Source organism: Dermochelys coriacea, chromosome 10 (assembly GCF_009764565.3).
Source record: "Dermochelys coriacea isolate rDerCor1 chromosome 10, rDerCor1.pri.v4, whole genome shotgun sequence".
Classification (NCBI taxonomy): Eukaryota; Metazoa; Chordata; order Testudines; family Dermochelyidae; genus Dermochelys; species Dermochelys coriacea.
In genome coordinates this window covers 8,245,958-8,258,277 of record NC_050077.1, presented here as the reverse complement: position 1 = coordinate 8,258,277, position 12,320 = coordinate 8,245,958, and the positions used below count along the sequence as shown (strand labels likewise).

General features: G+C 50.1%; 1 protein-coding gene across 2 annotated transcripts; it reads right to left on the bottom strand.

Moving 5' to 3' along the window:
* Window positions 1-11,808, bottom strand: TNFRSF13B (TNF receptor superfamily member 13B). Of its 2 annotated transcripts, XM_038419421.2 has the most exons (6): window positions 11,702-11,808; window positions 9,653-10,143; window positions 6,899-7,039; window positions 5,459-5,575; window positions 4,581-4,799; window positions 1-497 (listed from the first exon to the last, which is right to left on the bottom strand). In XM_038419421.2, exons 3-6 carry the CDS (start codon window positions 7,005-7,007, stop codon window positions 223-225), a joined length of 720 nt encoding a protein of 239 aa, XP_038275349.1. In that variant the 5' UTR covers window positions 7,008-7,039; window positions 9,653-10,143; window positions 11,702-11,808; the 3' UTR covers window positions 1-222. The 2 variants fall into 2 exon arrangements, with proteins under 2 accessions (XP_038275349.1, XP_043349826.1); XM_043493891.1 differs by lacking the exons at window positions 6,899-7,039; window positions 11,702-11,808 and having other exon boundaries at window positions 9,653-9,751.
* Between the last annotated feature and the right edge of the window lie 512 nt (window positions 11,809-12,320).

Here is a 12,320-nt window from a genome sequence, read left to right as displayed (position 1 = left end):
GTGAGTGCATAACAATCATGAGAATTTTATTTCCATAGTAGAGGAAAATAGTGACTGTCCACAGTCTGTTTCCATGGTGTGAAGGTAGCTTCTATCGTGACTGGCAGGCAAGGTACAGTTGTGTTTTACCAAAGATGGAGAGCAAGGATCAAATGCAAGCAGCTTTATTCTGACTGCAGGGAGTGTTACCTCTCTCCTTTATCACCGCATTGCTCAATGAGTTCATGTCATCGGTGTCTTCTCTTGTGATGGAGAGCATATGATTTTGAAATGGCCATCCTCAGGGGTGGGGATAGCCCCAGCACTTCCTGTGCTGGATATCCCAGCCTGTGAGGCTGTAGCCCTTGCTCCAGGATGATAGAAGGAGCTGTGACATGCTTTAGTCTCCTGCATGGCAGGCCCTTGTTCAGGGAAGCAGAAGCCACAGGTTTCCACAGGCTCTGGTAGTCTGCTCCCAGTGGATCCGCCTCCAATGCTCCCCGCTTCCACTAAGTGATCTGTAAAGACACAACCTGTATTAGAGCGAAGGTTCCCATGAGGCAGGTGCCACATTTTGTAGGAGGCTGGCTCATGTCTTCCTCCCTTTCCATGTGTGATCCTGGATGGAGAACCACCTCCTTTGTGACCACACAACATCCCTGTGACTACAGCATCTGCTGAGGTGGAAGAGCAGCATTAGGAAAAGGCCACGTACTGACTTCTTTAAATGAGATTTAACAGCTAGGAGCAAGGAGAGCCAGTGCCATGTGATGCTCTATAGAACACCAATGGATGGGAGAATTACAGGACTAATTTTAGGACTGGAGAGGACATCCATTCTTGCCCTGCCTGAGCCAAAGCCTGTTGCATGTATGTGTCCTGTTGCCTTTGAACAAACTGAGGGCTGTGTCGCTGCATAGCCCAGCACTTTGACTTTGTGTAGAGATGTAGAACTCAAGGAAAGCCAGCTCTTTGCTGAGGGGGCTAAATCAAGTAGTATAGTCTCCAAATACAGGTGGGTGGCAGTGGTGATGGGGGTTATTACAACACTACTATGAATGGAAATAACTTTGATACTTAAAAAAAAAAATAGTTGTACTGCCCTTTGATTGGCCATTCTCGCTGCTGAGTGTGCAGCTTGAAAACTGCAGCATTGTGAGAAACCGGACTAGATCCCAAAAGTGCAAATGACTGGCCTCTACGTCCACTGTCCAAATGGAGAGAAACACAAAAAACCACCCCACAGCTAAAAGAAGTCTAAAAATGAGACGGGTAGAGCATTCTGTTCTCGTCATCTAGGATCTTCTTAGGCCAAAGGGGGGTAATAGTTGTTGTTCTGAAAATACAATAAATCATTTCCAACCTGAGAGAGGCCCTTTAAAATCAATCCCCGGTGCCAGTGTCCTCAGACAAATGTTGATAGGAACAGTTTTTTAAGTTATATTTCTGCACTGAAAAGTGACTGTAAAAGTGATCCATTAGGTTGCATGTTTGTCTGATTTTCCATATTGACGAGATGGAAGGGAGAGACCATCAATCGTAGATTCTTCTCTGGCCCCCATCACTAGTGCATCTGAGGACCTCAGAGTCTTTTTAAGGAATGTATCCTCACAACACCCCTGTGAGGCAGGGCAGAGCTGTTATCACCATTGTACAGATGGGCAACTGAGGCACAGAGAGAACATGGCCCAGATTGTCTTAAGGCAGTGGTTTTCAAACGATGGGTCAGGACACCAAAGTGTGTCGTGACTCCATTTTAATGGGGTCGCCAGGGCTGGCCTAGACTTGCTGGGGCCTGGGCCCAAAGCTGAAGTCCAAGCCCTACATCCTGGGGCCAAAGCCTGAGGGCTTCAGTGCTGGGCAGTGGGACTCACGTTACAGGCCACCTGCCTGGGACTGAAGCCCTTGGGCTTCAACTTTGCACCCCCCCTCACACACACACCTGGGGAAGTGGGGCTCAGGCTTTCCTCCCTTTCCCTCTTCCGCCCCCCCCCCCCACCCAGGGAAGTGGGATTTGGGCTTTGGCCCCCCTGCCTGGGGCAGCAGGGCTCGAGTGGGCTCAGACTTCAGTCCCCCCTTCTGAGGTTGTGTAGTTCTGTTGTCAGAAGGGGGTCACGGTGCAATGAAGTTTGAGAACTCCTGATCTAAGATATTTAGACATCTAACTCGCATTGCAATCAGTCGGAGTTAGGGCCCAGATCTGTAAAGGTCAGCACTCACTGTCGCAACACCTAGCTGATTTAAGAGCCTAAATCTCATTTTAAAAAGGAATTTAGGCACTGAGAGGTCTAAATCCCATTGGCTGTTACTGACCACAACACCTAAATAGCTTTAAAAAATTCAGGGCCTAAGTGACTGGCCCAAGGTCACACAAGAAGTCTGTGGCATAGCAGGGAATGGAACTGGGTCTCCTGAGTCCCATGCTAGCATGGATCCTAAATTACCATCAATTTGGTACCAGAGGAGAACTGTTTTCAATTCTCTTTTCCTTTCCTTGCCCGCAGGGGTGGCTCTCCCTAGTCTTTTTCTTTCTCTCGTTCAGCTGCTTACTCCCCAGGACAGGGACTTGCGTGTCCTGTGTATCTCCGGGCCATCAGGAACCAAAATGGTGCTATTTTGCACAGAAGGTGTTTTTCAAAGCAAGGGCCCACTGCTCAGCCAAAGCTACATACAAGTCTTTAGGGCCTGAGACTGCAGCTGCCCTGGACCTGGATCTGCCTTTGAAGTCCCTAAGAATTCAGCCTGTAGAGTGGCTGGTCCAGCCAGCCCTTGATGAGCAAGTGGGAAGCCACTGTTAAATTAGCCCCAGTACAGCCAAATTGCTGCCCTGACCAAAAGCACACAGACCTGTGATCGTTATTAAAAGACAGTCAGTCCTGTTTCTTGATTGGCTGGCTGATTAATTAGAGACACTTATTCTTTACTACCCCTCCTCCCTGGAATTTCACCAGCTGCCTCCTAGCCCTTGCCAGCCTGAGGAGGGAGAGCCCAAGACTGCTAGTCAGTGGCTATACAGCTCTGCTCCTTTGAATGGCAATGCACAGCACAGCCTGGCAGTTGGGGTTCTAGTCCCACCTCTGCCATGGACTTAAAGTTCTCTGGATCTTGTTTCTCAAGCTGTAAAATGAACCCCAGATAAATGATATTTAATTAATTAATGTTCATGAAGTGCTTTGAGATCATCAGCTGCATGGTGCTTTAGAAGAGCAAAGCACTATATTAGCTTGATTATTCCCAGACAGCAGACTAAGCTTTAGGTGCCAATTTTTGCTTTCATGCCTGCTGTTGTACAATTTAAAATGTAGCTGCAAGCAGCGAGCTGCTGTGGAACGAAAGGATTGTGTAAGGATTCTATGGCAGCTGCAGGCCTGGGGAGTCTGAGACAGTGATGGGCTTGGCTCACATAGTTCAGCTGACAAGCATTTCTGGGGCAGCTGTCCAAGGGGTGCCACAAACCATCTTGTTCCCATTCTGAAGAGTCTTCTCTTTACCTGTGGTTGCACTTTGGTAGCTGAATGCTGGTGACGGGATCATGTTCTGTGCTAATGGTCTCTCTGATAAGCATTCAAAGGGCTCCAGAGAGTAGCTTGGATTAAACGCCCAAGATCTCAAAGCTTTTACCAAGGTGGGTACAGCAAGAACGGAGATGCAGAGAGTCTGCATCTTGGCTAAGATCATGCACCAAGCCAATGGCAGAACCAGGATTAGGCCTAGATCTCTATACAGACGTGGCCAGCAGAGCTGTAGTGTCTGAGCACCTCACAGCCATTAATAAATGTATCTGTATAACAGCCAGTCTGAGGTGGGTAAGTTTACAGGTAGGGCTCTAGAGCCCTGAGACTGGGACTTGCCTAAATTCACATAGGAACTCTGCGGCAGAGTCCTGAATTGAGAGACAGTCGGTCCATTACTTGAATCACACGACCATCTTCCCTGGGCTCTAGGCTCTTGGGTTCACGACTAATCCATTAGCCTGCTCTGCCAGTGAACATTCGTGAACGTAGTTCTGGGTGCAATTCTCTGGCCTGTGCTCAGCAGGTCAGACTAGATGATCAGAATGGTCCCTTCTGGCCTTCCCCTCTGTGAACAAAATCTTTTCAGAGGCTCATGAAGAGATGCACTTAGGGGATGGGTGAGAGAACTCAGCATTACGCTCTCAGAACTGACCCATGCCCAGAAACATTCTCTGCTCCTGAGAAGCGGCACACATCCTTCAGTGGCCTGCCTGGTTTGCAACTGTGTGATGTACTGAGATAGGCAAAAGAACTCAGGGCTGTGCCCTAGAAGGACAGTGCTCTTCCCTTGGTACCCTCCTGCTCCTTTCCTCTAGGGTACGTGACCAAGAGCTCACTCACTTCTTTCCTCCCTTTGGGGCAGGGGGTAGCAGCCAGAGAGCACCAGTTTGTCCTATAACCATTCCCCTGGCCTGTAGCAGGTGTGGAACACTATCCTCTTGCCAGCCAGAGAGACTGCGACAGCATGTTCTTTGCTGTCTGAATCTCCCAGCTCAGGTGTGGTAGTGGGTACTTCTAGCCATTCATGATCTCCCCCTTTGAGTCTTTGTCCCATAACCTCTCTTTTCTCCAGCAGCTGGTACTTACCTTTTGAAGAATCCTCTCTCTTGTGGCAGGTCCCAGGGGTGGGCTGGCAGGAGACCTCCGCTCCCCTCCTTTTGAAGTGGGTCCAGCCTACCAGCAAAGAGAAGATCACGGTGCAAAGGCAGAGCGCTAGCAGCAGGTAGACAACCAACCATTGGTCCTGATCACTGCCTAGCTTCTGCTCCAGCGCAGCCGTTCGGGATGAGGTAGTTACTAGTTTATCTGAAAGTCGAACACAACCACATTCACGTTGTCCAGTGCAGGACAGGAAGGGGTTTATTGCCCTGGGGATACAGCAGTCGGAAGAAGACTCTGAACCTGCCTTGGAAGCATCCCCTTGTCTGCAGGGGTGTCCCCTCCCATGGGGCAAGTGGAGCAGCCCTTGTCCTGTTCAGCTTCACCCCCTATCTACATAAGCACCGTGGTAAGGTTCTTCCTCCCTCCTCCCCACAGTGTGCAAGTCTCGAGAATATGGAGAAGTTCCCCAAGGCAGCACAGCGACGTGAGAAGCACCACAGCATGATAGATCTAGCAAACAATAGTGCAAATCAAAGAAACATACAAAGGAAGAAGGGGAAACACACACTTCTTGGCAAGAGATGGATAGCCAAGGGCAGCTAGCATGGGCTGGGGGAAGAGCATGCCCCAATATTTCCTTTCCCACCTTCCTAGAGAAGCTAATACAGTCTAATCAAAGGCTCCTGAGAGGGCTTAGAGTTAGCTGATACTTGCCCAGAGCAAGGGAGAGAAGTTGTACCTACACGTCGTCCTACCTTGGCCCTCAGGTTTGAATGTCCCCAAAGCAAAGCCTGGAGCCTGCATCCCACCCTCCCTGAGAGCATTTGCCAGGGCGCTTTGTCAGGTGCATCCTGCAGCCTTACTCTCACAGAACTGGAGACATTGGCTTGGGTGCTGCCCACAGATGCCCGAGCAGTTGATGCATCTTCTCAAGAGCTCGTCGTAGTAGAATCCGACTTGCTTGCTGCATTCCATTGATGCTGGAGAGTGGAGGGGAGAGAGAAATGCATCCTGCTCAATATGTCACGAGAGGAGCTGCTGCTGGGGGAGAGTCTAGATCTATGTCCTGCGGCCTGCTTACAGGGGCCAGGGTTGTTATCAGAGCAGGCCCAGTGCTGCCAGTTTTGTCAGGAGTCTTGCAATATTTGGTGGTTTTCTTAAAGCCTGAGCATGGGAAGACAGGAACATCTAATAAAGTAAAGGCCTAGGGCTCATGGGGCAGAGAACAGTCTGAAACTGTGAGCCCAGGATGACCTCAGAGATTAAAAACCTGAAGGCAAAACAAAGGTTTGTTTTTAGAGTCCTAGAGTTTAAGGCCAGAAGGGTCTACCACATCATCCTATATATCAGAGGGCACCAATCCCCCCCAGCACCTACACCCTAAACCCCACACCAGAATTAGACCTAAGTATTACAGTCCTCGGCAGCATAAACTCTTCTGTGCCCCAAGCAGAGAATGGGAGGTGCTGAGGAGCCCCCTATGTGCGATGTCACTGTTTAGTTAATAACCAGGTGCTATCACCTGGTGCAGAATGGGAAATCTGCCCTGGGGGTGGCCCATCCAGAAGCAGGTGCTGGTGAGCTCAAGGCCCCCTTCCCCCTCACTGGAACCTGTGGACTGCTGATTATCATTCTAGTTTTAAGATGCAGATCTCAGAGAGAGAGTCTCTTCCCTGCACAGAGGAGAGGTGAGCAGCTGCAGGGGTCTGCAATGAACTGGCCCTGAGAAGGGGAATCGGCTGGAGCTGTGGGAGAAGAAGCAGAGCTCCTACAAACTGGCTCCTGGTGCATGCTGGGACTGGCCACAAGGAAGAGCGGCTAAGCCAGCCATGCCATGGGGGTGGGGAAGAGGGGGTCGCATTTCCCTAACCATTCTGGCTTCAGATACTTGTATGACAACTACACCGTTGAAGCCAATGCAGAGCTTTGACTGAGTTTTTTCTAAGTGCCAGTTAGAAGCTGGACTTCACTATCACCCTCGTTGCTAGCTGCTCCTTCAGAACTGCCCTGCTTCCTATCAGGGATTAGCCCCCAGCCTCCCTGTTTTCTACAGTGGGAAGGCACTGGCCCCAAGGGGTGGGGGCTGAGTTCCTCTGTGTTATCCAAAAGCCTTTACACCCAGCCCCTTGCAGTGTGGCTCTGGTAAATTCCTTCAGCCAAGTCACTTCCCTTTTGCAGCACAGTGGGAGAATACAAACATCTGAAGACAAATGCACCCACACGCCAAATGTGGTGCAGCACCAGCCACTTGTGCCCAGTATGCATGCATGGCCAGCCAGCCAGCCAGCTCCCTAGGCACTCACCGCAGAAGGTAGTGCATCTCTCCACAATAGGCCGATTACATGCAACTCTGCAGGAGATGCATTGACACAGGAGATTGTCCCAGTACTGCTGCTCTGTGCAATTGGTCATAGCCTTCCACCTTGGGCACACTGAAAGCGTGTCTGCAAAACAGAAGGGGGGGGGGGAGATCTGGAGACACCCCCACCTGGCAGCCTTGAGGGCTGGAGAGGAGCCACCTGGTTAATTAGCACAGAGCGTGCTTGAGCAGTGGACATATTCTCCTGCACGGGCCTTAGGGATGAATGTGTGCCTGTCCCTTGTGTACCCTGAGCCGCCAGCTGGGCGTTTGTCAAGGCTGCAAGACTGGACAAAAGGTGTGTTCCTGGGGAGTTGTTCTAGAGTCAGATCAACTGAGGGCCTGGAGCTGCAACCACCCATCCCCAATCTTTGCTTATTCTTCCAAGGACAGTCAAGGCTGTGACGCTGGGGAGAACGTCCTGATTCCCATGGCAACCCCTTCCTATTCCCATCCTCCTTGGGATTTAGATGAGAAGGGCCCAGCATCACAAAAGTAGTTAGGTACCTAACTTCCATTTATTTCAGTGGCATGGTGCCATGACTCCCTTGCTCCACTTTGTGAGCTGCACATTCCATGTGTGTGCGTGAGCTGCATGTTCCCTGTGTTTGTGTGAGCAAGTTACATGTTCTGTGCGGGTGTGTGTGAGAGACGGAGAGAGAGGCTTTTCGTGTGTGTGTGTGTGAGAGAGAGAGAGAGAGAGGCTTTTCGTGTGTCTGTGTGTGTGTATGTGTGAGAGAGAGAGAGAGAGAATGGCTTGTCGTCAGATATGATTGAACAAATGCAGAAAGGGCTAAGCTGCCAGAAGAAAAGGTCAGGCATGATGAAGATGTGAAATTTACAAATAGGAAGGGCTCGGCAAACAACCGTGTTCCAGTGAGACACAACCAGCCATGCGCTTTTGTATCAACTGGGCCCCCATCAAGCTACTCTATTGCAGGAGGCCTTGGTCTGTGCTGCAAATGCAGCTGCTTCCCGGGGACCCAACAAAGGGCAGAACCAGGGCTGTGGATCTGACGAACAAGTTCCTAGCAGTGCTGCCAAATAGAACTGGGTTTTATTCGCATCCAGGGTCAGCTAGCTGAGAAGTGGGCACCTGGACCCAACTGTATTTGCGGTATCGAGGAGACCTAGATCAAAGCGTCTGCTTACCTGTAAAGGTAACAGACCTAAGGCTGAGGGCAAAGAGCTTGCTGGTGTGTCCTGCAACTTCCAGGAGCTTCCCCTTCTAAGGTGCCTGAGGCCTGATTCTCCATAACTTGCGCCTTGGGGTGCCCATTATATCAGAGCCAAGTGAATGTAAAATGCTCCCATTCTGACAGGGTGGAGTATTACCCCTGCTTTGCACGACTATAAATAACTGCACAAGGTGAAAGGCAGTAGAGAATCTGACCAGATAGTCTTCAATGGCAAACACAGTTGTTCACATTCATGTTGGAAATTGTTTCTACTTAAATAGAGAATTGCCAAGGAGCTGCTCTCCAGAGCAGGCTTGGACTCAGGGAGCCTCTGGTCTTATCCGCTCTTCTGGCAAGAAGCTGCCACTCAAGAGCAGACACTTGGGGTCTGAGGAGAATTCTGCCATCTTGAATGTGACAGTGATGAGGGCTGGACAGTGCCACATGGGCCTGAGATTTCCCATGAACATGTGCTTGCGAGATCATGGCGGGGTCCAAACCGGAACCTAGGCCCCAACCGGAACATGAAGCCAAAACCACATGGGTAATTCTGGATGCTGCGATCTGATCCCAAACCCCCTGGATATTTGGAAAGGGTTTGGCCCATAGCTGCTGTTCTATTGCCCGTCCTGGACAATCTCTTTGATCTTTTCTCACCCAGGCAGGTCTTCAGCAATAACAAAAGTGCAGCTTCTTGTCTGGCAGCACAGCTGGGGTTTTCAGTGGTGCAGCCACACAGCAGAGCTCAGCACCTCCTCCCTCCCTGCCCTATGGCTTCCAGCATCCACAACACCCACTGTGCAAACAGCTGCTTGTAACACTCAACTCTAGAAACCTGCTGAGTTCTAGTCGCCTAAGGGTGGCCTTTGACTGGGGATCTGCACCACAGTAACTAACACCATCTCTGGGCCCTAGTGCTCTGCCTTTCTCTAGTGGCCGAGCTGGGGGTGGAACCCAGGACGCCTGACTCCTCACCTCCTGCTCTATCATCCAGTTTCCAAGGGTCCAAATCTTTTCAAGCTCACTGGGTGCTAGAATTCGATGGTTTGAAAGAGGCACTCACAGCACGTGGACCTTAGCCCTGTTAGCAACCCCTCGGCGCAGGCACTGAGCCCAATCTAGCCTAGCCCCGTGCAGCAGGGCGGCACCGTCCTGCCCTCTCTTGAGGAAGAGACATTAAAGGGCAGAGCAGTGGCCCCAGTTTCATCTCCCTGCTGTGGACAAGCAGGGGCTACATTCCCCTCCCATCTCTTGTATGGTCGCTCAGGCTGGATGCACTCTCCCCCAGCCTCCCGAGGGAGCAGTAGGTGGGTTTTCAAAATGGCAGTAGGGCGTGCACGCAGGTAAATTAAAGACTACCAAGCAAATGAGGCTGCCTTCCCCTCCTTGCAGGAGATCTTACCAGCCCCTCCCCGGCCGCCCCATGGCACCAGACGCTGCTGTCCTCTGCCTACTTCAATCCCAGCCCACTCCCCTCACCAGCCCTTGCTGCCTAATAAAAGAGTGGGCAGGATACTCACCCTCAGTCTTGTCTCAGGTCAAGTCTAGTCTCCCCCAGCTCCAGCCATCTCACTGTGAGCTCCAGCCCCTGAGCCTGCTCATTACTCAAGAGGTTTATTATTAGAGTTAGATTTGATTAGAGCCTGGGCCGTGTGTTTCCTGGGGTTTCCCCCCACATTCTTTCTACGCAAATTAACCTGACATGCGAATGATCGAGTTGACTCCAGTGGGGCATCCCTGGGCCAGATGTGCAGCAGCCCATAGGCAGGCCTTGGCTTGGTGCCGTGTTGTGGTGGCTGCGAAAACGCCAGGAAGAGAGCGGCTGTAGCAGTCACAACTTCATCAATGGAATTCTGCCGCAAGGCGCCTCCAGCACAGGGGCGTGGTGGTACCCCAGAGTCACTAATTCATGGAAAACAGATCAGCTGAACCAGCAGGGGATTTCTGTAGGAGGCACTTCACACTACCATGGCATCTCTGTGGGTGTCTGTCTGTCCATGCTCTGCTCCCTCTAGGTCAGGAACCAAACATGCAAATAAGAAAAAATGAGGGGTTTTTTTCCTTTAGGAGACATTTTTTCCACCAGGGATGGGTGAGAATGGGGGGGAGAGGTTTCTTCCCCCCACAGTACAAGAAAAAATGTATCAGACTAAAATTACTGCAGAATAGTGCATCTTTAAAAGACAACAAAAGGGGGAAAGTCTTGCTACATAAAGCACACTGTGCAGCAGGTCTATGAGTTGGTGGGGATCGGGTTGTATTCCAGTGAAGTGAATGGGTAAGCTGAGGCCTTGTGAGTGCTGGGAATGTTTCTCTACAATCTCCTATGTTTGCTACCTCTAGTCCAGCTCCACCAGTGGGCATCAGATTTTTCCAGTGCTCTATGCCCCCAGTTGCAGCAAGATTTTCAGCAGAGCTCAGCATCCACCAGGCCACTGAATTTGGAGCCTAAATGGAAGCTGAGCTTTTTTGATAATCCAGCATGTGAAGCAGGGATGGAAACAGCTGCCAGGGGAAGCCATTTGCAGTGCACAAGAAATTTTACTGGTCCTACAGAACCCAGGAATGATGCTACGTGCACCTGAGCACCAATTCCTGGCACGTTAGTAACTCACAATTTCCCTCTGTGCAGTCGCAAGGCACTCCCCTAACAAGCCCCAATTGTGGATGCTGAGTTCTGGTGAAAATCTGGCCCATAATGTAGACAAGGCGCCAGCCACCACCAACATAATACAGAGCGTAATGCCAGAAATATAACATTGGTCACTGCCACCATCTGCCCACTAAACCCAGCAGCTGAAATTAAACCAAAGTTTTTCAGTGAGCAGGAGACTAGATTATTATATGCCACCAGCAGAGAATAGGAGGGACCGAGGCCCCCCCAGTGTCAGAGAAATGATGAAGTGAGATACACCCAGCTAATCCCAGCAAGTGACCACACAAAAAAACCCCAAGTTCAAGACCAATATGAGCTGGGGGAAATTCCAGGCTGTCTCCATGTAGGGCAAACTGTTAGACCCTGAGCATGTAAGCAACAAGCCAGCCAAGCAATTGAGACAGAGAGTCCTCGGGGCCACCTCAGAGCCCTGGCCTGCTCCACCAAAAGACCCATCTCCAGCCATGGCCAGCCCTGATGTTGCAGAGGAAGAAGGTCAAACAAAACCAAACAGGTTGGGGAGAATCCCTTCACTGTACTGTGAAAACTGTGTCATCTAACGTAGAGAAGGGCTACGTGAAGGGGTATTTATGTTAGCTATACCCGGTGTTGCCTGCTCAATTTAGGACAACCCGCCTACACCCTACCAAGGGCTCAAGGCAAGACCCAATCAATTTAGGCACTCCACCCGTTCCCTTCCAACGGCTCAGGATGTAAGGCAGCTATCCTTACCTACGGGGCTCAGGAAGAAACCTGGTCAATTTAAGTACCCGCCCTTTCCCTCAGGGCTCAGGGCTCTATGGGTCTGCGGAACCTTTTCCCAGTGAAAGAGCCTTACACAGTTATGCTCTAAACATCTATTAATTAGAAACACACACAGAATACAGATATCAAGTAAATCTCTTATGCTCACCACTCCCAATATACAGACAAATTTCACCCAATGGCCAGTTCATTCATCTGGAGGTTGCACGTCACGGTCGGGCAGAGGGGTCAGAATTCCAGCAGCTTGATGTTGCACTGCAGGACGGAAACGGTTCCCAAAGAGCATTGTTTTTCATTTATATTATATAGGTAAAACTAGCTCCCTTCTTCAAATGTACTAACCCGATCACATTATCCCATAAGCCCCAATAACAAACATTTAACCAATTACATACTGGCACCTCTGTGTCCTCCTGTTGGATCATATTAAAGAAGTTCTGTATTAAAATCACAAATGAGTTTGATTCCCCATAGTTTAAATTCCAGGGTATTACTAATTAAGAGGTCTCTTGGTTTTTGGTACTGTTTCTCTCCCTCTATGTGTGAAACTTGCAAGCTGCTAATTGTGTTAGTACATTCTAAGACAGAGTCTGTTCTCAAAGCAATTCTTTGTAACAACAACTACTCACAGAGAGAGAGACTCAAAGCAATACTCTGTAACAACAGAAACAGCACCCAGAGACTCCCCGCCCTTTTGTTGTATTCATCTCGCTTTGTTAACAATTGTGATTAAAATAGAGATAGAGGATGTATGTGGATGGATGCTT